The sequence below is a fragment of the Notolabrus celidotus genome, chromosome 3, assembly GCF_009762535.1.
Source record: "Notolabrus celidotus isolate fNotCel1 chromosome 3, fNotCel1.pri, whole genome shotgun sequence".
Taxonomy (NCBI): Eukaryota; Metazoa; Chordata; class Actinopteri; order Labriformes; family Labridae; genus Notolabrus; species Notolabrus celidotus.
This window is the reverse complement of record NC_048274.1, coordinates 13,135,441-13,162,055: the sequence shown is the minus strand read 5'-3', so window position 1 is coordinate 13,162,055 and position 26,615 is coordinate 13,135,441. Positions and strand designations below refer to the sequence as shown.

The 26,615-nt window shown below is 40.5% G+C and overlaps 2 protein-coding genes and 1 long non-coding RNA gene across 8 annotated transcripts in view; 1 reads left to right on the top strand and 2 right to left on the bottom strand.

Annotated features, from left to right (window-relative positions):
- dkk3a (dickkopf WNT signaling pathway inhibitor 3a) lies at positions 1-4,561 on the bottom strand. Its single transcript, XM_034680601.1, has 8 exons — positions 4,393-4,561; positions 3,684-4,016; positions 3,316-3,426; positions 3,158-3,235; positions 2,115-2,207; positions 1,202-1,346; positions 963-1,119; positions 1-853 (listed from the first exon to the last, which is right to left on the bottom strand). The coding sequence occupies exons 2-8, from the start codon at positions 3,879-3,881 to the stop codon at positions 766-768; spliced, it is 870 nt and encodes a 289-aa protein (XP_034536492.1). The 5' UTR covers positions 3,882-4,016; positions 4,393-4,561; the 3' UTR covers positions 1-765.
- A 2,063-nt stretch (positions 4,562-6,624) lies between these two features.
- The window catches only part of mical2a (microtubule associated monooxygenase, calponin and LIM domain containing 2a), a 35,180-nt gene continuing 15,189 nt past the window's right edge, over positions 6,625-26,615 (top strand). For 4 of the 6 annotated variants that reach the window (XM_034680426.1, XM_034680423.1, XM_034680424.1 and 1 more), the window contains exons 1-8: positions 6,643-6,981; positions 15,937-16,306; positions 21,039-21,246; positions 21,861-21,977; positions 23,318-23,419; positions 25,255-25,410; positions 25,551-25,651; positions 25,751-26,008. In XM_034680426.1, the coding sequence (XP_034536317.1) occupies positions 16,046-16,306; positions 21,039-21,246; positions 21,861-21,977; positions 23,318-23,419; positions 25,255-25,410; positions 25,551-25,651; positions 25,751-26,008 (1,203 nt within the window). In that variant the 5' untranslated portion in view covers positions 6,643-6,981; positions 15,937-16,045. Of the gene's footprint in view, positions 6,982-15,936; positions 16,307-21,038; positions 21,247-21,860; positions 21,978-23,317; positions 23,420-25,254; positions 25,411-25,550; positions 25,652-25,750; positions 26,009-26,615 lie in introns of all 6 variants that reach the window. The other 2 variants (XM_034680425.1, XM_034680427.1) reach the window with 2 other exon arrangements.
- Positions 23,036-25,390, bottom strand: LOC117810538. The gene is made up of 2 exons (XR_004630792.1): positions 25,209-25,390; positions 23,036-23,412 (listed from the first exon to the last, which is right to left on the bottom strand). It is a non-coding gene; the product is annotated as an uncharacterized LOC117810538 (long non-coding RNA).

Sequence of the window (26,615 nt, the reverse complement as noted above, 5' to 3'; positions counted from 1 at the left end):
TCGGTGTTAAAAAACTTTATTTTCTAAAAGCAAGACTTCTATGAGTACATGTTCAAGTGCATGAGAACAGTGCTAAGGTTGTGTTATTGCACATCGGGCAAAAGTATACATTTATATTTACATATTCATCAGGTATTGCTTGCATCAGTATTGCACTTTAAGGGACAATGCTGTACATAAAGACAAAGAGCAAACACAACAGGGAGAAATATAAGGTGCTGAGGACAAATGTCATGCTTTAAGATCTTTGTTTTGTATCACTTAGCTGTTTCACAATAACGGGAAGTAAGAAATACTTAAAACATGTTTGAGCCAGTGAATAATAAACCATACTGACTCCAAGGACAGATCTGGAAACAAGGCAAAAGCTGCTCAGTATAGTTGTGAAGGAAAGTAGTATCTGCCTGATTAGATGACTTTAAATAAGATGGCTGTTATTAGTGCTAGAATAAAGGTCAATGTACTTAATATAGAGATGCAGCATGAAGTCAAGAACCAAGTGTTAGGTATCAACAGAGGATTTCTCAAATATAGTGTTTCCTGTATGTGTTGTATATCTACATTTAGAGGTCTTTTCATGAAGTAAGTCTTAGGTTCCAGTTCAGGCAAGTAAAATAAATATATTTGATCTGTTATACATGCTGTATATCTTTACCACTTTGGATTAAGCTTGCAAACATAAAGTGCTTCAACTCTTGGCTTTGTAGTCAGACAGGACTCATGATTATTTGTTTACAGAGCATTTGGATTATAACTTCACTGTGCCTAGATGATGTAGTCTATCTCTGAGTATAGAGAGTCCGTCAGGTCCTCTTCACTTGAGTCCTCTCCTTTGAGGCACATGGACCCTCGCCTGTCAGACACACACACAGGAAAGCTTCATTACCCTGGATTCATTCGAACAGAATCTGATCCTTATATTGTATTTTAAATAATTGTGCTTTAAAGTGCAGTGCCCTCACCCCAGATGCTGACAATGGAGATCTCCTGCACAGGGGCAATGTTTCCTGGGCCCCTCGTCCTGGATGTCCCAAGACAACAGTGCCATCAGGTGGTTGGAGGCGCCAAAGCAGCGTTCACGATCGATGGGCTTGGCAGAGCAGATGGGGGAGAGCAGGGCTGGGAACACATAGAATGTGCATTTTCAGTGAGAGAGTAGAGTCACTTGGCAGCATTCACTGTGCTGTGTGCGGCGGTGTACCTTTATGGAACGCACAGCAGAGGTCGGGGCTGCAGTCAGTCTGGTGTTTACAGGTGCTGCCAGCTTCTCCTTTAGTTGCATTTTGACTGCACTGACCCCACATACACAGCTGCTCACCACAGCACTCCTCATCTTTAGTACAAGGCTGGTAAAAGGAAAGAACATTTTTCATTTACTTAACACTTTAGCAACATTATACCACATCAACATGATGCATCTTTGGTTTAACAAAGCTGAAAGTCGTGATTCTCTAAGCATGAAATCTGCCGGTGTCAAATATGAATGAGATAAGCTGTTCAACTTCACCTTTCCTCTACTGTGAGACAACCTCCCTTTCCTACGCATCCTTTATAAATTGTTAATTTATTGAAACATAAAAGAGTATTCTGGTTGATTCCATGCCAAGTTTTCAATGCAGCACTTAAGACAAGACACAGATCTGTCCTCTGAATATTTATCATCCTTGTACACTGTTCCCTGGTTTGGCTGACTGCCAGTATCTTTTTCCCTTTGCATTGCATTTTACTCTGACACACCAAGACCCATTCCTCTCAAGACTCCTCCACAGAATCAGCAGTGTTAGCAGAGTCTTAAATAATATAGACTGAGCCTCTGGAGGAGACTCTCATCATTAATATTCTTTCTGTTCCAGAGGTCATTTGAAAGACCAGACAGAAGTAGAAGAAGAGCTCTTATTTAACCTTGACATGTCCTGCCGGGTCATGTGAAGCTCAACACACTCTGATTACACTTGTGGACACACTGCATTGCAGTCGAATTGAAACCACAGCTGCCCGGACGGGAGTGTTTGTGTATGTGCTGATTTGAAAGCAGGAGACCTCAGAGTGGGCTCAACTTAAGTAAAAATTAAAGAGTGCTAAATCTGAGTAAAAAATAACTGAAGTTCATTTACCACATCGATAGCTTTGCAAGGCAGACACCTTGGGTTTTTAGTGTCAGGAAGGCAATACCTTCCTTTTCCACAGTCCTCATCGGTGATGCAACCCTGAAGACAAGAAGGAGGAAGGATAACAATCAGGCATCAGGACCATGAATGAGACCTCTACAGTCTACCTATGTGTAGAACTTTTACCAAATAAAAGATGTTGAGCAATTGTTGACATGTCAGTCACAGAGAGCAGACAACATCCAATCTGCATTATCTCTGGATCCTACATGAGTCAAAACCCAGAGGAGGAGAAAATCTGTGTGTAATGAACATTCAGATTACTGTCCAGAGTACAAAAGGAAAAATAAGGGGACTTTAGCTAATCATTTGTTTTTTGGTGCAAATCAAGCAGAAAATCCTGTAACATATTTATGAAGAAAGGGGCACCTCATCCGATTTTATTTTTAACTACTTCAGCTAGTACAAACTCTTGTCCCAGAGTGACCAAAAAGCTGTTTATTTCTTTAGTCCATCTTTAATGTGTCTTAAGCACAAATCAATGCATTAAATTCTACCTTAAGAAGTATCAAGATGTACCAGATAAAGAAGGCGATGGTCTCAATCATTATTCTTCAGATAAGATAAATCAGGAACATGTTTTAGCTGCTGTTATTTTTTTATCATTTGTTCCCGTAACATAAAGACTTCATTGTGAATAGCTTTGTTTATAAACCTGTGTTGTAGCTTCAATTGCTAGCTCTGATCCTAGAAGTAAATTTAGACGTGTCAAGCAGCAAAAGCACACATCATTACTTATTTATCATCATTGTGATGAATGCACATCAGGCCTTTCACTTTAATTTTGACTCATAACACAGCAGTGCAGACAACAATACCAGCTGATTGAAGACAAATGCACTGTGCATCCTACACTGATTCATCAGCAGATGTTTTGCTAAGTCAGCAGATATGATGCTGCTGTCAGACATAATGCAATCACATGGATTTTTTTCCTTGTGTTAGGAAAAGGTCAAATGAAAAGTTCAATGTTAAGAAGAGGTTCTTACTGGATCGTATGACTGTGCATTATCGATACTGTTCCCCAGCTCACTGGACTGTTCTGCTGTTGTTATGTTGTTTGTCTCCTGTGGGATAGAAGGGGGACATCTGTAAAGTATCAAAGAGGTAAACAAATAAGAAAATATATGTATATTTAGAAGCCTACCTGCTCTACTGAGGTGTGGACTGAGTCACTGTCAATCACTTTATCAGAGGAAGTTTCATTGGGAGGTCTTGGAGGAAGGTCATTGGGATGAGGGCTGACACTATCATTCATCTGGAAAGAAAAGAGATAATGATGGATACATTTTAGATTAAGAACACATCCAGATATCACCATCATACGTTAGCTTCTTCCACTGCTGCCTCCTCCTTGAGCATTTTATACTTCTGTCAAAAGATGGAAGTGCTTAAAAATCTCATAACAAAAAAAAAACAAACTTAAACCAAAGGCTGTTCCAGCAGTGAGCAGTGAATAATGCTATGTCATGTGGACAGCTAGATGCTGACTGAGAGGTGCAACTGGCTGCCTACTTGGTGAAACGCATCCTCAGGCTTCTGCTGCGGATCCCCAGGCAGCTGCTCCACTTCCACAAACATGCGGTCCAGCTCATTTTGTCCTAAGGCGGAATTATCCTCCAGGATATGATTGATCCCCGAGTTCACTATCTCAGGAAGAATCCCATGGCAGACTGCAATGAGAGCCAAGATGTGCAGGGCGACTCGCATCATGCTGCTCCTGCTGCTGCTGCTGCTGCTGCTGCACTCTGAGGTTGAGGGTGTGGCAGCGATGCTTCAAACAGCGTCACTACAGCTGATCCCTCTCCGTCACTGAGGGGGTCCTCACCACCTCTTGCACGTGTGGCTCTATAAAAGGTAAAAGCTGTTACTGCTGGCTTTACATGGCAACGTTTTTGATTAAAATATAAATGTAAAAAATAGTTAATTTGCAAAACCAGATAACTCCGTTTTTATACATTTTCAAAAAACATATTTCTTTTTGATATAGATTCCTAATGAAGTTACATTCTCAAGATAAATCTGATTAGTAAAGTCACTTTGACTTAGACAAAGCCATCCAACCTCAGTTGATTAAAAATACGAAAACCTAGTAATAGAAAAAATGTGTTTTTTGAAAAAAAAGTTTTAGTTTTTCAAAAGTGAGTTAACTGTTTTTGCAAATGAACTCTTCAATTTACAAAATACACATAAGCTTGGTGCTTCATAGACTTCATGTGGTCACCTCAAACATAGTTCGAAGGTATTATTTCTCTGTCCCTGGAACCATTGTTGTTACATCAGGTTTGGATCCCCATTAGCAGAAGCTATTCTTCCTTGGGTCCGTAGTTTAAATTGTACAATCCAATACTTGAAGCTGCTGTTGGTAGGAATGGTGCAAAAAAAAAGTTGCTTTTTTTCTGCTGGGTTTGGAGAAAAGGTCATGATGCCCATTGGTACTCATCTGTAAGTGAAGTAATTTGAGACTATTGCGAAATCTCTGCGTTTTCTAATGCCTTTGTATCAAGCAATGTTATTATTCCCCTCGTTCCCGTTATGACAGACCAATCATAGCTAATCTCTAATCCTCTGTCCTGATTGGTTAAGGGGCGGGCCCTACTACATCCTCCGATTGGTTATGAGTCCGGCACTATCATGACTGCACACACCAATCTGTGTTGGGGGGCTAAGAGGAAATCTGGTTGGGAGGGATAGTGTTGACATTTGAAGTCCCTCTCTCTGAACAGATGTTTACTCTGTGACTACCAACAGCAGCTTTAACAAAACATACATTTACATTAATTCTCACAATACAAAGTTGAACAAATGTATAACCCATCTGAGGTAGTTAGAGACAATTACTCTCAACTAATCAAATAAAACAAACACATGCTCCAACTGAGTCTATTGCCAACTAAATAAACATTTCGATCTAAAGAGCCGATAGAAACAATCTACTATTTATAGTTGATATAATTTACCACAGTTTTACTTCAGGTTATATTCTCTGAGTGATTTTTTTAAAGAAGCATAGAGTGTTGTGTCATTTGATATTACTTGGAAGTGAGTTCAGTTCATGCATTCCTCCGTACATTACAGAAGGTTAGGGTGATGTGGTTTTGGATTTAGGTAGAATAAAACAACCTGTAGCAGCATGTCTTGTTGAGTAATGTTGATTATCTGCACTAAAAGTTAGTGTAGTGGTTATTTGACTTGGCCAACTTCACAAAACTCAAATCAAAAACCGGCCCACAGCAGCTTTAAGTTAGTTTCCTCTGACTTTTCTCTTATGCCCTCTGGGCGGTGCTATTATGCACCCCCAAGGAAAACAAATAGATTCTCTAACTCATTTATACCTTCAGCTATCAGCATGCTAAATGCTGAGAGGTACACTGGAACCAATTGTGGTTTATGCTTTATTTGGAGTCTCAGGTGTGTCTTCTTGATGCATCATTGACATTATATTTATTGTATTTATTGCTGATCCTGCTGAACTGTTGGCACTGACATGTGAATGTGGTTTTCTATATGTTTGTGAATGTTTGCATTTGTTTGTTTTTGTTCCTTAATTATTTTTGATTGTTGCTATAAGGCAGAGTAAATTGTAAACAGAATTGCCCATCGGGGATTGATAAAGTCGTCTGAACTGAACTGAAATGATGCCCTTATATGTGGTCATGAAGTCTTCAAACTAGTTGTCCCGTTAATCATCTGTTCTCATCTTTCATTCCACTATATGGAAGTTACTATGTGATTTGACAAATTCACAAATTACTATTGTATCCATCTGAATCGCACTGTGCTTCATACTGTGTATGTTTTATTTAAATAACCTAGTGCAATTTTATCCGTGCAATAACATACCTATCTATTTATCAGATAGAAGTGTACATAGGGTATATACATCCGTAATAGTTGCCATATTTTATTCTATTGTATTCTATTTTATTCTATTTTATTTTATTCTATTCTATTTTACCCTTGTCATTGCTATTATTATTGTTATTCTATTTTATTTAACTATGTTAGTACATTGTTGTATTCCCCTGTCCTGTGTTGTAAGCTGCTGTAACAAAATAAATTTCCCCCAATGGGGGACCAATAAAGTATATCTTATCTTAGACTCCCTATGCATGTAGTTCCACGCTTGTCCACCAGATAGCGATGTATGCGTTCATTCTAAATGGTCATAGTATCCAGCCTGCGGCTTTTTGGGCAGTTTGGTGCTGTGTTTGTACAATACTTTAGTCTACGAGCTGCATAGAGACCACAGTTTCTGCTGACACTTTGGAAAAATGTATAATGTGTTGAATAATGCGTGTGGCGCCAGGGGATATAATGGAAAAGAGGAATTAAACTAGAAATGCTTGTATCGGGATAAGTGTCCCTATTTATACAGATTTGAATACAACCAATAGAAATCCCTATCACTCTAATCTGTTATTTTTATTAGAGGTATTTAAAAAATGCTTTCATTGTAAGTGTTTGAAATCCACCCAGATATAATTCACACATAAAATGAAATCTTTTGTGTAATTATTGGTATCTCTCTTTGCAGCTTTTATAAAAGCAGTGGGTGGTCGCTTTAAAGTAGAGCTTTCTCTCTTTGGCATGACCGGTCGTCTGGATTAAACAGCAGCCACAGTAGCTGTTCAGGGATGTGTCCGAGTTTAGAGCACCGCCCTCAAACACTGGACTCAGCTGCAGAGAGACACCGCTGCCTGGCTGTCAGTCTGACTGAGGACCGACATACTCCACACTACAACCCTGAACCCTGTTTTACCGAAGACTCTGAGAGAGTAAGGAGTTTGGACCAGGTTCAGATAGCAACAAGGTGAGTTTGTAAATTTCACACCTTGTAGTATAATTTGCCTGATGATCATGTGGATGGCGTGTTGGGCTCAGACACCTGACTGAAGAGCTGTGTTTAAGAAGTAACCTGGCAGGCTGGAGCGCGCTGGTGTGAGAGCCACAGGAGTATCACAACTTATGACACAGTGAAAGAAGGAAAAAGACTGAATGATATATTGTTTAACTTATTATGAAGCGACACTATCTCCTTCGTTAGTATCGCCTGGTTCATACAGAGACCATGCTGCTTTGAATTGCTGCTCTCTGACTTTGCGTAAAGTCTCACTGTATTCAGTGAGTTAGATGTTTAATGAACACGTGCTTAATCTTGTGTTCTAATTGCTCAGACATCTGGACTTGTCTCAGATCACTGATAACAATCAACAACCACTAGCAACCTGAATTTGAATCTGTTAATGCCCTGACTTCTGATCTGCTTCAGAGTATCTGCTGATCTCATTCAAAGTGGTCTGGCAGTTTTCAAAGAAAGCATAAAGAGTGGAGTCGAAGTAGCTGGTTACAGTCATTCCTCACCAAATCTTTTTCTTTGTTGTTTAAATCCCATCATTATCTAAAAAAAGTGGTCCTGTCAGTACAAGTTAATGAACTTTGCCCAGTATTTGAATTCTTTTCAGCCATGGTGAAGGCTGACTCCACCTGCTCAGCAGCTTCCATACTGTAAATAGCCCTCAGCCTGTCTTTGGGGCTTCTGAGACACAAAATTGCATAATAAAGGAAGGTGTGGTGGCAACAAGCTGTACTGCCAGACGACTGGAAGCTCAGTGACTGACAGAAACTACACGTAAACATTAGTGTTTACAGTGGTTGATATGCTTCCTCTGCTATTGATCAAATCCACAACTGAACACTGACTTCTTGATAAAGCAGAACAGGTAGCCAAACAGGGAGTTATCATGAAGGGAATGATGGTAGACTTATTTTGTGAGGCTGTATAAGGAATCATCTGCTCCTCCGTCTGTTACATTTCGACATACTGCTTGAGCCCACTGTCTGGTGTGATTCATACGTCTCGCAAGATGATGCATGATGTGTTCAGCAACATTTTTAAGAGGGTCAATAGAGTCATACAAACAGTGGTGGTTCTACTTCCCACTGCTGTATGAGCAATCATTTCCTGTGTACTTAACAGCTGTCGAGGATCCTGTGTATCCTTTTCTGTTTAAGTGTAAAACACAGACCTTAATACGGATTAAATCTGACCCTGAACGTGCTAACATCTAAACATATAGCCACTGGTCTCTGACCCAGACAGCTGAGATTAACTGTGTCTTTATATATAAACATTTTGGAGCTTCCTCTCTCCCTGTTCGTTTTGTGACTCATTGGTGTGATGTACGATATACAGATTATGGAAAGATGCTGTAAAAAGTGTACTGCTCCATTAGAGATGTATTTTTTTCTTGCAAATGCTCTCTTTTATGCCCGAATGCTCTGGGCTAAAAACCTCTCCTTTCAACAATTACAGCTATTCTAGAGCTTTAAATCATCACAAGATCACACAGCTGAGTGAGAAACTGTTGTAACAAACCGAGTTACGCAAAGACATTCAGGTGATTTTGCATACAAACTTCCACATTTTTCAAATTGTCAAGTTCTTGTACCAGCAGTGTTTTTGAGTCTACTTTGTTAGAAGTTCATTCAACAACCTTTAGTTGAGATGAAAACAGGATTTAAAAAGCACCTGTGCAGCCAAATGAAAGGTCTAAATTATGATGATGTTAACCAAAGTCTGTAAAAGTTGTCCGGCTCTTTGACCTCAACTTTTCTAAGCAGTAGATGACACACCGGAGAGTTTCATAAACCTTTCAGCCTGCTGTCAACACTGTTATAAAAGCTTATGTCGGCTTAGATTGACACACAATCCAGTGTTACGTATTAAGGTCTTGTTTGTTCACCTGTAAGATGCCGGTGCTGCAACCGCTTCCTTAATGTCATGCTGCTCTTAATGTCATGTTGTTCATCAACAGTCTGAGCTTTTTTGCAAATATGTAAAGAGTCGAATAGCAAATGTGAGATGTCATTTGATAAAGTAGCTCCAGAAAAAAACAAATGAGAGACACATACATGATACAACTACATGAAAGAATTAAATAGTTAATACATCCGAGTAATTTAGATATGTGAGGAAGTCATGCTTGGGATATAAACAATGAAATTGTGTTTCATGCAGCCCTGAAGCTTGGGAGGTGGTGTAAACTTTCTCCTTCCTCCGTGCGATATGTTTCCTTCCTTATTCCACAGCATTAAAAACGGACACCCGTGTACAGATGCCAGCCACACAAAGAGATCTGGACTTCCAGAGATAGGTGGGGCACATAGTTCCTTCTGAGTTTGTAATCAGACAAAAAGTCTGCTGCTGTATCAGAAAAACAGGAACATTTCTGCTTTAGATATGTTTGGACATGTCACATTTAAAGCAGTCACATACTTAAAAATGGAGCTACTGAGGGAGACTTTGTTGTGGTGAAGTCACAGCAGGATATCGTTAACACTTTCCATCTGGCAGGGACAGGAGCACACTGAAAAGAGTTCTGAGCAGATCTGTGTCTCTCCTCTCGGTGACAAAGATGGAATTTTACAGGGGGCGGCTCTCCTCCGAGCTTTGATCGGGACAGGAAACCTGACACACTCCACAGGAAGAGTTTGGACAGGAGGCATCTGAGGGAGCTCATGCACTTTGCTTGAGCACCCACAGCTCTGTTGAAACGTCAAATAATGTGTGTTATCTCTGTCTCGGTGCATCACTGCGATTCAGTTTTACAACCGAAACACTCCTATTGATACTTCAGGGGTCCTAGAACTCTTGATTTGAGTTGAGTTGAACTTTGAACATTGTTGTGTTTACTTGACACAGTCTTGTTTACAGACTCGTATTTACAGGTTGTAGTTCAGTATATATCTTGTGCTGTTTTCTTCTGCAACATGACACTCGTCTATTCTGAGCTTGGCTTTACCGATTGTGGGCTTACACAATCTGCTATTTCTGCCAGGGGGTAACACTACCATCTAAACCTCCACTGTGCCCCCTGTGATGTGGATAAATGAGAGCCCCTCACTCCTCTTTGACCCTCAGTGCCACTAACTTTGCTGCTTGTCTTTACCTTTTGGTTCATATTTCCTGCTACTGCTTGGTTAGAATCAGAATAAGTGTTGGAGTGAGTTGTTTGTGTCAGCAGCGGGCCAGGAGTACCTTTGTGCTCACATTGTCCGAATAAATCATTCTCCAAAGGAGCCATGTGGTGAACACACCTCGTGGGCCAGACGGGCCTGCAGACAGCAGCCCTGAAGCCTTGCTCGCCTGCTTGTGTTTGTTTTAATGAACACTTTGCTCCTCTGTAGCTGACTGACATTTACTGCATCTGACAGTGTATCTACCTTGCTCACGACAGATCTTTTGTTTTGGCACAGCTGCCTGAACATGCAGCCAGATTTCAGAGAGCTGAGATAATACTGAGGATCTCTGGGGCCGGGTGAAGGGCAGAGCCGGCGTGCTGAGGTCCACATGAGTGTTCTGTTTTCTGAGGCACACTGCCTGCTTATCAGGCCTGTGGAGGGTTCCTTCCTGGTTTTCTTCAGTCGAGTCTGTAATTACTGTAGTTTTTTTGGCTGCTCCACAGTACGTTTCCCAGCACTCCCAATGTTTTCCTTGTGTTGTCAGCTTCCTATTGTGCTCAGATAGCCTGAAGCTATGTGCGCTGCAGAAACAAATGACGCCGTTGCATCACCGGTCTGACACGTAGTTCAGTGTCTAGTTTTTTATTGTCAGAGTGGCATTGTATGTTTCAAATAGGAATGATCATGTACTGTGTATTTAAATGCATAATATTCATTATTTTAAGGTAAAACAGCAACATGAATAACTCTTACCTAAACTTTTCAAATCAAATCAAGTCAAGCTTTATTGTCATTTTGTTCATACCAGTGTAAAAACTAAACGAAAGAGCGTTTCAAGGAGATCTTAGTAAGATATTGTAATAAAAATATGTATTAACATTTCTGTTAAAACACAGCAAACATTCATACAAGCTCATCCACCAAGAAGTGAAATTGCAGTAGGCAGATAATTAAATATTTAGCAGTTTATTCATTTATTTTACCCGTGTAGCTAACAGGGATGCACCGATCCTACTTTTTAGGTCCCGATACCGATATCGATACCAGTACTAGCCGATCCGATCCCAGTTATGATTTAACAATCTCTATTCCTTAATGTTAGGATAGAATCATGTAATATCTGTTGGTTATGAAGATTAAATCACCAAACTGCTGGTACATATTTATAATCTCTTGAATCATGATATTGTCAGTTTAAAAATGTTTATTTTATTTTGCTTTACAAAGTCAGAAAAGCCTGAAGTTGCCAAAGACCGACAAGCGCTGTTGACATAGTGTATTGTAAACACAGAAAAGCATAGAACTGAGAAGAAAAAAATCTGCCATTTGGATCAGCACTATATATCGGCCCCTTGTCACCGATATCCGATCTAGCTTTTTGATCCAGGATCAGATCGGTGCATCCCTAATGCCTGATGTAGCTTATTCCTTCATGTTTTCATAAACATAACTGCACTAGGTGACGTGTCTTTATTCTTAGTTAAATGTTGAGTTACATAAGTGTGCCACAATGTGTGTGTATCAATTTCCCGTGAAAATATGTGTGTGTGTACAGGACTGTATGATACGAGTGCACAATAACACTTTCATGCACATACATGATTCTTAGCTTCTTCTTTTTGCCGCTCAGGTGTAACAGGTACATTTTTTACATTCCCAACATTCCCCCTCTATCTTATGGAAACTCAGGGCTTGCCAAGTCTTTCACTCACACAGCAGTGCTACAGTTTAGACACACTAAATTACAAAACCACCCTGTGTGCTGTGAAAAGTCCACTTTTCTCTTTAGGGAATCTGTACACAATCCAGAAAGGTGATGGATTTAGACAAGGTAGAATAATACAAAAAGTATCAGGAGAAAGAGTAGTGGGATTGTAGCTTAACGCAGCACATCACATATCTCACTTTGTGGATTCTTGAGTGTTTACATATAAAGTTTGAGCTGCTCTATACTTATCCGATAGCTGCAGTCACTTTCATTCAATCAAATCATTTCTAAACTGACAGGAGATTTAAAAACCTGCACACTGTTGAACTCCCTGCTCCTCTGAAGCACCGGGTAGTTTGGTAGTGATGTATGATGTGGGTGTGTATTCTCTCTGCTCCGTCTGTCATTAGCAGTATTTTTACAGTCTTTCTGTGGGTTCGCTCCGTCTGCCCACGAGTGACTTTCCATTCTGTCAGCCTGAGATGGTGAAGTCATTGCGCTCTGTCTGAGACAATGCAGTGTGAGGGTTGAGCATTGACGTGGCTGTAAAGACAGTAAGTGGTACCTTTTCATTAGTCCGTACGGACTCCTGCAACAGATGGTTCCAATGATTGTGCTTTTTTACCTCATTGCTTGGACTGTAAAATGTGAAAGCATACAGTCTACATGTCTATATTTTGACTTTCCACCAAAGCATGAAAGATTGTTGAACACTGGCCAAAGTTAAAACTGAAATGATATCAACGTGAAATTAGCTGCTTGGAGAAAAGACAGCGACAACAGCAGTTTGATTTTGTGCAATAATTAGGCATTTATTCATTTTTGCATGAGTTTACATCCTGCTACCTCATATAAATGTATTTAAAACTAAACTGTTAACAGAAATGACTACATAGTGGTTTTATAGAAGATACCACGCAGGCCCCAAACTCTCCACATACCCCATGGTGGAGTACACTGCAATTTTCCCATCACAGTCTGCTGCCATGCATGAAAGATTAAAGCACCTGCATCATATATCATGCCTGTCTCAGTCATCCCTCATCACTCCTGACAATCAGCGAGCAGATTCACCCAAAAAATAAACGACAGTGGTGGTCCTGTGACTGCTCGGATGGTGTAGCTGGTGAAAAGGCTAGCTGGGTGTCTGGCTCATGCTGATGGAGCGGTTCAAAGCTCCTTTAGCCACGTGGCAAAGGAATGTCAGCTCACTGTTTTTGAGGCTGGATGTCTGCTTTGAAAGGCCTCAGGGGTCCACACTGTTTACCAACAGGACAAGAGCTTGTTGAAGACACAGTTATATAAAACAGACTCGAGGATAACCTGCGTTTTCAGGCTCTTTCCCAGCCTGAATCTTCCTCTGAAATGTAAAACAGCAGCAGCAACATGAAAACAGGAAGCAAACAAGCATACAAACATGATCTTGTGCAAATCAAAATGCTAATTTTAGCAAAGGGACAAATGATGGGAGCAAACATTCAAAGTCTCACCGCATTCAAATCCCACTCCAAACTGTTGTGACTGATGTTGTGACTAATCTTCGCGTGCATTGGTGCGTTGTCCTGGGCTAAAGATCTCTGGGAACAGTTTTATGGCACGGTCACGTTGCCACCTGAGGCCCTGGGTGGGGTGTGACAATAACAGTGGGTTACTGTGGGGGTCTGTTAGAGTTCTACCCAGCCTGACCTCTCCTCTAACCCAGCCCATCCCACCCCATGGGATATTAAAATATCAAAGACAGACTTCTCCCAATACTCACAGAAGCTGTGGTTGCCGCCCGGGTGAGAGCTTGAATGCTTAATGTTGAAAATGTCCACGTTTTGCTTTGATGTCGAGTTTTGTAACAGATTTTTCTGGCACGATTTTCAAAATTCTTGAGGGACGATTGGAAGAAAGAGAAAAGTCTCTTGTTATTAACTCACCCAGTTCAGCTCTATTCTGACACATGAGCATGTGTTTTAGTAGCTGTGTCTCTTACACTCAGGCTCATATGTAAGCATACTGAATACACATACCTCAGTAGAAGGTGGATTATTCAGCATGCATACCCAATCAAAAGCCAATCCATCTCTGTTAGTGTGGGCTTTCATTTCAGTCCACTATTTTCAGAGACCCCCCCCCCCTTTCTGACGGCTGAAAACATTGTCTGGTTTTGAGCTGGAATGTAAAATACCACAAGACAAATACTTTTCTGCTCTACTCATCCGTGGTCAGTGCTGCACGCCTGGAATGAAAGGTGCTTAACAGAAACAAACAGTGGTTCTGTAAAATTCAGTAATAGGAAAACCACTCTTCACGCACACATACACATATACACACACACACACACACACACACATATATATATATATATATATATATATATATATATATATATATATATATATATATATATATACACAGTGAGAATGTATTTATATAGGAAGTCGACTTGTCTGCAGCAGAATTAGACTATTTATGAATAACTTGATGTTTGTTACGGATTTTGAGTTGTTGAACGGACTGAACTTTGGGTTGGGAACTCCGGAATTGACTTTTTTTTTCTGAATGAACTGAACACTATAAATGAACTGCCACGGTCACACACACACACACACACACACACACACACACACACACACACACACACACACACACACATGAATGTTGAATTATGTGTATTTTGCTTTGCAGAGTTTCAATTTGCCTAATTTGAATTGCTGTGTTTTTCTTTTGCACGGGTTTGACCAAGCAACAACCTCCAGTCTTAAAATATGAAGCCCATGCGGAAGTGCTAAAAACTGCAGTTCATGGAGCGTCCACTTGAGGATTGCTGCAGAAACACCGTAAACCACATACACACCCATTCAGAAAAGACCATCTTTACAGCATTAATAAACATGTTTACAGTCTGGTTCAAAAAAAGGTTTAGATCTGAGTAGCTAATTTCTCTATCGGCACTGTACAGGGTGAATTTTTTAAATTTCGTTATTTTTGAAGGTATTAAACCTACGAGTTTTGCCCAAATAAGGACATGGCTGACTTGATTGACAGGCTGGAACACTGTAGCTGTTGGCTAAGAGGCTCAAAGCCCCGCCTCTTTACCTCACACTAGCTCGGATGAAGTTTGGTTGAGTTCAACATTTCCAAGAAGCTTCAAAACAGTGGTCAGGAACAGATGGGTGACGTCACAGATACTACGTCCATTTATTATACAGTCTATGGGTTTGACCAAAGTCATTTTCATTTGCAATACTTTTCATTTTTAAGACTTGACTCTGACTGGCACCCCAGATTCATCTCGTCAAATCCACTACAATTGATCTATTTATGTGGCACCAAATGCAGCATGTTTGATTCCATGTTGCTTCTATGTTAGTCTTCATATACATTAAGAAGATTTGGATATCAGGATTTCATTGCCAGACTCAAGATTGTACTACAAAAACAACAACTCACAGACATTCAAAAAATACCACCCTTTCGTCAAAGTGGTGACTTATCCTAGCACTTCAGAACAGTTTTGATTATGTGTCCTTGCCGTATATCTCACGTGTTATTTCAAAAGCTCAGATCTGAGTGAAGCTTTTTAATGATCCTTGAAATGTTTGTGTTTATATAGAACCAGTAAGCACAATCTCTAACCACAAACTGCTCCCTTTCATAGCCTCACATGGTTGTGCCTCCATAAAGCTCAAGTAGTAAATATGCTCGACAGCTGTGTGATGTAGACAGGCTGGCTCATTTGACTCCTTCTCTTTAGTATTCATTTCGTGCCTTGTGTCGTCTTGGAATGTGGGTGTAAGCTAACTGTGTCTCAAAAAGCGTGCTGACTTTAGATTGAGTCTTAATGAGGACCGGCACAGAGTGTACGACTGATAATTCAGTAATGTAAGCTGTTGTCAAGAAGCAGGTGTAATGCAGCTGTGTTATTAACTTCACTTAAATCACTTGAACATTTCATAACTCAGTGATTTCCTCTCTTTGAACTTCTTTGAATGAATAAAAAATGCTGTAATGAAACAAGACTGTGTGGAAATATCGTTTCCTGAAAGCCGCCTGTGAGAGTCTTTTCACCATGAGATGACATCACTCTTATGTGTCTTGCCTCTGCAGACCGGGCATGACGATGCGGGCCAAGTTGAGGGTGTAGCCACATCTGGGGGAGACTGCTGAAGTAAGCAGGAGCCTCAGCACACCGAACCACCGACTGCAGAGGAGGAAGATGGGAGAGACAGAGGAGGAGAGGGATAATGTGGGGAAGCAGTTTGAGAACTTTGTCCAGGCCTCCACCTGTAAGGGGACCCTTCAGGCCTTCAATGTCCTCTGCAGACGGCTGGACCTGGACCCTGCAGACCACAGCACCTTCTACAGCAGCCTGAAGGCCAGTCTCACCTCCTGGAAGGCCAAAGCTCTGTGGAGTAAGCTGGACAAGAGGATGTCACATAAGGAGTACAAGAAAGGCCAAACCTGTGTGGGCACCAGGGTAAGTTTAATCGTCTTTCACAGCAGTGCTTTTTGTCACAAATATAGTTTCTTATCGTAAATCAATGCAGGTTAAGACTATGAATTAATACAGAAGAGAGAGCAAGAGATATGTGACTGGAAGGATTTCATGGAAGCATATTTTACATGTCATACTCCCTGCCAAATATTTTCCAAAACACCACAAACATTTTTACTGTTGCCAGTTTTCCACTTCATAATGAAAGACTTTCATTTTCGGCATTGTATGAAAATGGTAATTTAACTCCTTGCACTATAGCAAAGTTTTTGCACTGTTTTAAACTGTATTTTATTATTTTTATTAGCTTACTTCTTATCTTTTTCTAGCATTCCTATGTTTATCTGTTGTTGTCATTGCTAGGGTCTCAGAGAGAAACATAATATCAAATCCTCAGTATGTCTGGTGCAAACTGTAGTTTTTGGACAATAATGAAGACTTTGACTTTTTTGCACAAAGGTAAAAATTTTCAGAATTGGTCTGTGATAGAAATTATTCTAGATGGTCTAATTGTTTCTTTTTTTTTAGGGTTCTTAAAGTCCTTATTTATGACTTCTGGGTTGCTTTACAGCTGCCAACATTAAACCCTTATACATGATGTGACAATTAAAAATGTTAAGATGATAATTCTTGGCTTTATCATTGTTTTAATCAGTGCAACTATTAATAAAATGTTATGATTAATAATATTAATCATTAATTAATTAATAATAATTATGTCCAAACCAACATTTTTTCTCCATGTCAGAAGATTGTGAACATGAATATGTGTACAATATCAAAGGGCTCCGTGCACACGTAACTAAAGTTGATTATTTATGATTCAGGAACTATGTTTGTGACCGAAACACATAGTTCCTTTTTTATTCAGAACAATCTGCACTTTGTTCCTCCTCGCAACTGTTAAAGTATGTTGGATGGCACCATATCTAAGGCAATCTCATGGTTATCCCTTTAACTTCTCCCTTCCAATGCACAACACATCCATTGAATTAACACTCGCTCTTTCACTGCAAGGGCTCCTAATGTACAGGACAGGAAATTAAAGGGATATACACTGATTTACCCTGAACCTTTCCCCCCCAACTCCCCGAAAAATTCATGCCGTTGCAATCGGTGAAGCCCACACGTCATGCATACATAAAAACTTGCTGAAAATAACTACATGGAAACTTAGCTCCTGTAAATCTAACAGAACAAGCCGAGTAGGGCTCATAAATAAATGAAACATGGGACAGAATAACACAGACATGCAGAATTACTTGACGTGACAGCTTCATCTAATCCTGGAGCCAAATCACACAAACAAACCCAAATTCAGAGAGCAAATTACAGACAGAGGAAATTCCTCAAATACATGTATTAAAAGAGCTATTGAGTAGACTTCTCCAGGTGAATTATGAAGGGATAACTGCAGTTGGAACAAAGAAATCATGTAAGGATGTTTTTTGATGGGGGTGGATGGAGCTTGGCAGTGAAGGTGATGAGGGAAAGCAAGAGAACCTGGAGGAGTGTGATTACCTTTCAGGCATCAGCTGCATGCAGCTTGAAAGAGTGTTTTTATTGCAGAGAGAAACAGACAGCATCACTCAGCAACTATGATTATTTGGCCCCAGTAACGTGGAGGGTGTGCTCTGCTCTTTATAGGCTCTTCCTCAAAGGTTGGAGCTGGGCCCAGCTTGTTATTAAAATGTGTTTAAAATGCTTCAGTGTGAGCTCACTTTTACAGGTTTCTCTCTGATTGAAGCCAACACCAAAATAGGGCAAAGAAAACGCTTTAGTAAGTGTGACTCTGTCAAACTTCTGAGCTAAGAGTTTTGGCTCTGATTTCATGATTCTGGCAATCTGCAGGGATGTGATGGAAACAATAAAGTGTAACTGTGAGCACCAGTAGTGACCAGATGTAACTGCGAATTTATGTGACTGTGTTTTCCTCTTGAAGCCCAAGATTTAATAAGCTGCTTGTAAATTTCAAAACATTAAAGAGCAGCATGAGTCCTGTTTTAATCGCTCAAAGAGCGGACAATCTGCTTTCACTTGATAACTAATTTCTCCTCTCCCCTGGAGAATCACAAGGTGACGGTGACGGCTCGTGTTTTTATGGCAACTCAGCTCTCGAACGGTGACGCATGTGAAATCACTCAGCACCTCGTCTTCGTGTCCCCGCTGTAGCAGCAACCTTCAGAGGATGTGATGTCATTGGCGATTTATGGCCTGCCACAGATGGCTGCAGTGACACTGACATGTATCAACAGTGCCTTTGTTCCTCTTAAAGTAAAGCTGGAAAAAACAACAAAGAAAAGTTATGTTTTTATAATCTGTAATATTGTGTGTTATACTCTGCAGACTTCATCAGAGCTCTGTGACACAGTGTGCTTTGATACTTCAGGATGTAACAGGGTCCTCTGAGTCCCTGCTGTGGATGTGCCAGACTCCAGCTGCTACAACTACTACTATCTGTCTCACCACTATCATCTCCCTCTATCCCTCTTTTCACCCCTGACTCAGTCTCAGCAGATGTGTCTAACATGAGTCTGGTCCTGCTGGAGGTTTCTGCCTGTTAAAGGAAGTTTGTCCTTGCCGCTGTAACTTTCTGAATGCTGCAAAGTGCTCTGCTCATGGTGGATTAAGATGAGATCAGACTAAGTCCGGTCTGTAAGAGGAGACTGAATCTTATCCTGTCTTGATGTTGGATTTGTTAATAAAATAACATAACATAGAGTACAGTCTAGACTTGCTCTGTTTGTAAAGAGTCTTGAGATAACATTTGTTTCTGCGCTATATAAATGAAGATTGATTGATTGATTAACACAGTCTTATGCAACAAAGGAGGTTTATTCTTATTCTAATTTATCTTAACACAAGACTACATGCTAAGAGAAGAAACTTACAGATCTATGAAAATCCCAGAGTGCTGTACGGGTGATAACTACGCGTAACATATTGTCAGGCTTTGACTGACGGCATCTTCAGTGCCGCGGTTGTGTGTCAGGTTTGGGATCATAGTTCTGTCTCCTCTAGGGCTGAAATGATTACTTAATTAGTTAATTGTTGGATTAATTATCCCCAAGTATTTTCACAATGAGGTAATCATTTAAAAACGCTTCAAGCAGAACACAAACGCCAGTCCTTATTAAATATAATACTTAGTTTATTATTTGTGGACTGCTGATCAGCTTCTTCTGCTTTTGTAGAATGTGATTGACATTTTTAAATACTTACTTATATCCTTCAAACGATTGTGTTATCTACCAAATATCCATAAACTGCAGCTCTAGTTTCTTCACACTGAATCAGGGATGCTGTGATAGTAGTACAGATCTCCTTGTATGAGCCAAACCATCTGCTAAGGTGAAAAATGTTCTGAAGGACAGATAGAGTTCACTGATGAGGCAGGGGACCGCTGTGACCACAGCAAGGTGGAGCCAGGATGAGAGTGGGGTCATAGGGGTCGAGCAGAAAGGAAGCATGTGTGTCCTGACTCAGCAGATGCGGACCAAGCTGTCAGGAAAAAGCCTCATATCTGGAATAATACATTAACGAGTGGAAACAGGCTAAAACAAACATCAAGCTGCTGTGTTAAACTGTGTTAATGCTGCACATGCATGACATCATCCTGTCTCTGTCGTGTGCTGCGCAATTTGTTTGTCTTCCTCACCTCTTGTTGAGAGAGAAAATACACAGCCATCAGGCAGGCTTGTCCAGGCAGCTCCTCTACCACCTGTATGTGCTTCACACCTGAAAATACCTCATACTGATAACCCCAGGGAACACATGATGACACACAGTCGGCCTCAGCACCCTCAACCCCTATGAAGCTGCCCCACAAGTTAACCACACATCCCCAGAGGGAGGAGATGCAATGACTAAGACCCTGATCATGCTGTCTTTAGTGCAGGGGGAGATGATGATTTAGGATTATGGATAGCAGCACCTAGCCTGATTGTCCCACAGACCTCCTTTTGTGCTGGATGAACGAAGGGAGAATGAAATCCTTCCTTATAAAGGTGAAGGAAAGATATTCTCAGCACTAATTTGGTGAGGCTATCGAGACAGGAGACCGTCCACCATCTTGAGCACAACAGAGGCAACCTGGAGAAGTGGTCTGGTTCTGGGTTAAAAGTCAGATCTCCTCTTTACACAGCGCTCCTCTCTCCAGTGCCTCTTTACATGTTTAGGCGGAAAAGAAGAGTCTGTTTGCCAGCGTCGGTGCTTTCATCTATATTCAAGATGATGTCATGTTTTAGCTGCACATTCTCAGACGCACACAGTAACCTCAACTCACTGACTTCATGCATTTTTTGGGTGAGGCAGATGCATGAATAACACCTTAGATATGTTGTGGTTGTAATAATGGTTTTGATGGTTGGCAGAAAAAACATCCTATCCGCTATTTCTAGAACATGTAAACTCTTTGAATGCTTTATAAACATCCTTACACACAAAATATGGTCTAGAGATCTCATCCGCTGTCAGAGTCAGCCTGTCTCCTCCTGAAGTGTCCTCGAGTAGGACACTTAAGCTCTAAATGCTCTAGTGGTGCAGTAAAGAGCTGATATGTCGATGTTATAATGCACCCTGTGTGTTCATTAAATCTCTGCATGAAAAGTGTCAGCCCTCTGTGATTAATCTGTCATATTACACAGACGTCAGTATGATGTAGCCACACTTCATCATGTGGAAGTAATAAGTTCAATTTGTCTCTCTCATCAAGTGCCTCATCATCGGAGGAGGCCCCTGCGGCCTGCGAACAGCCATTGAGCTGGCTCTGATGGGTGCCAAAGTGGTGGTGATCGAGAAGAGAGACTCCTTCTCACGGAACAACGTGCTGCACCTTTGGCCATACACCATCCACGACCTGCGGGGCCTTGGAGCCAAAAAGTTCTATGGCAAATTCTGTGCCGGGGCCATCGACCACATCAGTGAGTTCTAGCTTTTCATCAAGCCTTTCTGCACACTGCACACTGCATTTAACCCTCATGTTGTGTTGTGGGTCAAATTGACCCTTTTAAAGTCTATTTTAGGCAATATATGCCTTCCAAACCAGCTAAATGCAGGATAAAAATCTGGGCAGCGTGTGACAGAAGAGGTGTCTTGTTAATTTATCAACATCACCTCGTAAAAATTAAAAAATCTAAATGTAAAAATCAATGTCATGTAAAATGATTGTATTTATCTTTAGGGCTTTCCAATGTACTTTAAAAAAGGTTTAACATGAATTTTAATGAATGAGTTATCCTCATTGAACCATGATCTGTGAGAATTAAAGAACACCAATGAACTAAATCTTCATTTAAACGGTTAGTAATGGAGTTAAAATTGGTTTTAAAAAATGTGTATTGGGATTTTTTTGGGGTTCTGACACTTTTGGATAATTGAATATGCCCTGGGTCAAATTGACCCAGGAACATTATTGCTCTTCCAGAGAAACAAACAAAACAGGAGGGTTAGCAAGCAACTACAAGTCTACGCTTTATACTTCTTATGTTTTAGAGTTAAAAGTAAATGTGTGAATGTGTGTGTTTGTGTCTAACAGGCATTCAGCAGCTGCAGGTGGTCTTACTGAAGGTGGCCCTGATTGTTGCCGTGGAGTTTCACATCAACGTAGAGTTTGACAAGCTGTTAGAACCTCCAGAGGATCAGGAAAATGAAGGTATCAACCCATGCATGTTCACTTTTGTTCCATGCCCAAATTATTGCTTTTTATTATCTGGATGCTTTGGGGAGATGTAGAGATATAAGCAACAACACAGAAGAGTGGGATATGAGGTAGGGTGAGGTTAACTTAATGTTCAAATCTAAAAAAAAGACATCAGGCTGAATCTGCCAGTTTTTGATACAGACACTAAGCAGCTCTCTGAAGGATCTGTTCTCTCTTGGTCTGTAGTTTGATGCTGGTGACGCAGTGAAGGGACTTCTCAGTCTGCTGTATTTAATTTCCTTGACAGCCACAAATAAACAAGAGACAAACATTGGCACAGTTCTGCTGTGTCATCGTATTCGCATCAACTTCATAACATGACTGATCTTGCAAAGACTTATGCTTGCAATGCACAGCACCTACTTATCACATTAAGACCAGTGAGTCAACATGATTTAGTTTGTGTCTATTCAGTCTTTTAGTTCAGCTCAGAGTGCATATAGACATTACATCTGTCTGACCTTTTCATGATCTTTTAGCATTTAGTTTTAAAATATCACCGCAATCTGTCTTAGTTAGCATGTTGATGTTTTATAGCACGTACTCTGCACTCTAGCTGACTATTTGAACCTCTACTCCCACTTTGGACTATAAACTCTCAGGAAGAAAAATAACTTGCGCGCTGTTGTCAGGTGTTGTCTCCTCGGCTGCAATATCAATACACTGATAACAACGAGAGCCTCGCCTAAATTTAGACGTGGACTTGTCCCTTGTGCTCTGCTGTGACAGACTTAGCTATGCCCTTGACATCATGGAACGCATTTTCCAAATGGTGATATTACACAACAGATGAACAAGCTCTTCCTGTGCTGCTGCCTCCAACACCCACAAACCCCCTCAAGACACATGCATGAAAAACAAAGGTCTTATTAATTCTTGAACTATATTTGATTTGATAGTCAAGTAAGCCTGCGGTGCAGCCAGGATCTTTTCCTTTGCTTGCTCTTTCACATGCATTCCTTTTATAAATGACACAAACATAGCACAAAAACAGGGTTAAAGAATGCTTCTTATTTTTCTGTTACTCTTTATTTCTCTATGGAAAAATTCTCTGCATTGACACATCAGAAAATAGGTTCACTGCAGGTGGCATAGAGGTCTCTGTGGGAGAGATATTTTGACTGGTGAAGTGTCCTTGAGCAAAAATACCATTCTTTATCAGCTGGCTTTTCACATGCCCTGCGCTGAATGTTCTGTGTAGAGGTTCAGCACAGAATGAATGTTCTTACGCTTTATGTAATGTTAGTTTCATGCCCTCTTACTCTTTAATTGCCTTTGTTTCCATCTGATAGGGATCGGGTGGAGAGCTGCAATCCGACCTGCTGATCACCCTGTGGCTAACTTTGAGTTTGACGTGGTGGTTGGGGCTGACGGGCGCAGGAATACTCTGGAAGGTGAGAAGACAGAAAACAAAAGGGATAAACAGAACAGATGCCCAAATGTAGATTTTCCCACCACTGATATTGAACACACAGGGTTGGAGCATAGACTGTATAAAATATGAACGTAGGATCCGTGGCGTCACCCATCTGTTTCTGAAGAGCTGTTTTGATGCCAATCGTCGGTGGCAGCCATATTGCTTCTGTCGAGCCAGTGTGACGTAAAGAAGCGTGTTTTGAGCCTCCTCGCCAACAGCTGCAGTGTTCCCGCAGTCAGCTGTGCCTCACATTGGAAGACTCGTGATCTCAATATCTTTGAAATCGCCGCGTTAGAAAAAAATTCACCCCCCTCACAGTGAGAGCAGATCGAGAAATGAGCTATCCAGTCTACACTTGTCTTTTCTACCAGGCTGTAAACATGTTTACTTCTGCTGTAAAGATTGTCTTTTTTCCATTCATGTGCATGTGACTTCTGGTACTTCCGGAGCCAGTTTTTAGCACTTCCACATTGGACTCGTATTTTTAGACCGGAGGTTGCCGCTTGGGTTGGAGCCTGCTGTCACTCTCATATTGATTGATTCAGTTTTCTGACTTTTTTACAGACACATATTTACAATCGCAATCCTCAAAGCTGTTTTTACTGCAAGGATCTGATACTCTCATTATTGTGATGATCTCTGAAGCATCATGCAGAAAAAGGTCATTTTGTACAGTTGATAAAAACCAGCACACTTTCTACTTACTGAGTTGTCCAACAAGCCTCAAGGGACGACTTCTGCACTCAAACTCCTGACAACCTGTGCTGCATTTTCTCTGTTGTGCAGCTCTAAATAAAACTCACCTTTTGTAAACTCAGATGTGTGTGAAGCCATTGATCTCCCCCAGTGGGAGAGGTTATTCTTGAAACATTGTACAGAAATAGAACAGAGCTGGGGCTCAGCGCAGCAGCAGATGATGCATCCACTCTGGACTCCCCATCTGTTTTTCTTGCCATTTCAGCCTCTCGCTTAAAAATGCTGTCATCTAACAACCAATTCTCATCAGATGTTTAGTCCTTAAAAGGAAATATTTAGTCAGAACAAGATGCTTAGCTCATTCTTCAATAATGAAGAATCCCGGGGGAATTGATTTTTCCCTCTGCTCAGCCCGCCTTTGAGCCTGATTCAGAATGAGAGCGTTGAATGAAATCAGATCTCCAGAGGGGGAAAAGTCAGCCATGATATTTAACATTAACAGAGTGGAGACACAAGTTTAGTCACTTAACTTTTGCCCTAAGAAAATACAGTCACTGTCTCAAACATGACTTTTATTGTAAGCAGCCGATGAAAGAACTAAAGCTCAAAGCATTGGAGACATCTTGTGCATTCTTGCCTGTTGCTATTTATAAGGGTAATTTCAAATAAGCTTAATAAAATGTTGAACCTTGTTTTTACGCTTAAAGGTATATACTTGGAGTTTTACATTTTTATTTTGGACATGGAAATTTGATTTGAGAAAATGCTTGAAAAATGTGATTTGTGATTCAAAACTGACTCAACTTAGAACTATGTGTCTGTTTCAGTGTTACATAGAATTAATCAAAAGATAATCCTTAAAGACACAGGAATAAAACCAGTTCTTCTCAACTTTTTCACCTTTAAACTTGAGGCAAATTGTTCAACCTCAGCAAAAACAACTTGAACAACTACATTTCATATCTGGTGCTTCTTTACAACCCTTGATTTTTGTTCCTTGGGCAACATAAAATCCTTCCAAGGAAAACAGACGTGTGTCATTATAGTGTTTTGCTTGAGAAAATACACACCTCTGTATCTCTGTTTCACTCTTGTCTCACTGCTTTTGTATCTCAGGTTTTAAAAGGAAGGAGTTCAGAGGGAAGCTGGCGATCGCCATCACAGCCAACTTCATCAACAGGAACACCACTGCAGAGGCCAAAGTAGAGGAGATCAGCGGTGTGGCCTTCATCTTCAACCAGAAGTTCTTCCTTGACCTGAAAGAGGAGACAGGTGAGAGAGCAGCACAGTTTATCTCCTGACTGAGGTGTTGTAGATTTGGACATCTGAGTGGGTCACTCCTGAAGTCCTCTACAATAACTTCATGCCCTGTTGGTGCTTTTGTAAAACTGTACACCTCCCATGTGTTGCAGGTATCGATCTGGAGAACATTGTGTATTACAGGGACAACACGCATTACTTTGTCATGACTGCAAAGAAACAGAGTCTGCTGGACAAAGGAGTCGTTATTAATGTAAGCTTAACAAGCAGAAGCCCATCGTCCAGAGATCAATCGTCTTTAGCTCTATTATTTTTACATTTCATTGTTTTTGTCTTTGTTTCTCTCTCACAGGATTACGCAGACACCCAGATGCTGCTATGCAGTGAAAACGTCAACCAGGAAGCTCTGCTGTGCTACGCTCGAGAGGCTGCTGACTTTGGCACCAACTACCAACTTCCCACACTGGATTTTGCCATGAATCACTGCGGGCAGCCAGATGTGGCCATGTTCGACTTCACCAGCATGCACGCATCTGAGAACGCTGCTCTGGTCAGGGAGAGGTTTGGACACCAGCTACTGGTCTCGCTGGTTGGTGACAGTCTGCTGGAGGTAAGGAAGGGCAGGAAGGATATGTAGGGAAGTAGCAGGGTTTGAAGAAGTCTGGCTCAATGGAAAACAATCTGGCAGTCATGGCTTAGATTTTCATATTACTCTGGTTAGCCTGATGCTGCTGGATAAAGACTTTGGGAGAAGGGAGTGAGTTTCTTTGTAACTCTAGCGTGAGTTGTTGATGTTCCTGCTCCATTGAGCTGTGAGCTGCTCCTCCTCCACCTCTCTGTATGCAAAATCAAACTTGATGATGATGATGATGATGATGATGATGATGCAAGCAGTCATCAATCATATTTTTTGGTTAAGCACACGGCCAGTTAACTCCAGGGACATAATGATGTACACAGGCAGTCTTTAATATTATATTATATTATATTATATTATATTATATTATATTATATTATATTATATTATATTATATTATATTATATTATATTATACTATATTATATTATAACATATTAAACTATATTATACTATATTATATTATATTATATTATACTATATTATATTATTATATTATACTGCACTATACTATACTATACTATACTATACTATACTATACTATACTATATTATACTACACTACACTATACTATACTATAC

Bases quoted from the DNA above. Each gene is read 5' to 3' on its own strand.
- dkk3a (XM_034680601.1), bottom strand. From the start codon at position 3,881: ATGATGCGAGTCGCCCTGCACATCTTGGCTCTCATTGCAGTCTGCCAT. The intron at 2,208-3,157 runs GTAAGAACCTCT...TCTTGTCTTCAG, and splicing joins ATGCACAGTCATACGATCCA to GGTTGCATCACCGATGAGGA. The intron at 1,347-2,114 runs GTAAATGAACTT...TCCTTTTACCAG, and splicing joins CTTGCAAAGCTATCGATGTG to CCTTGTACTAAAGATGAGGA.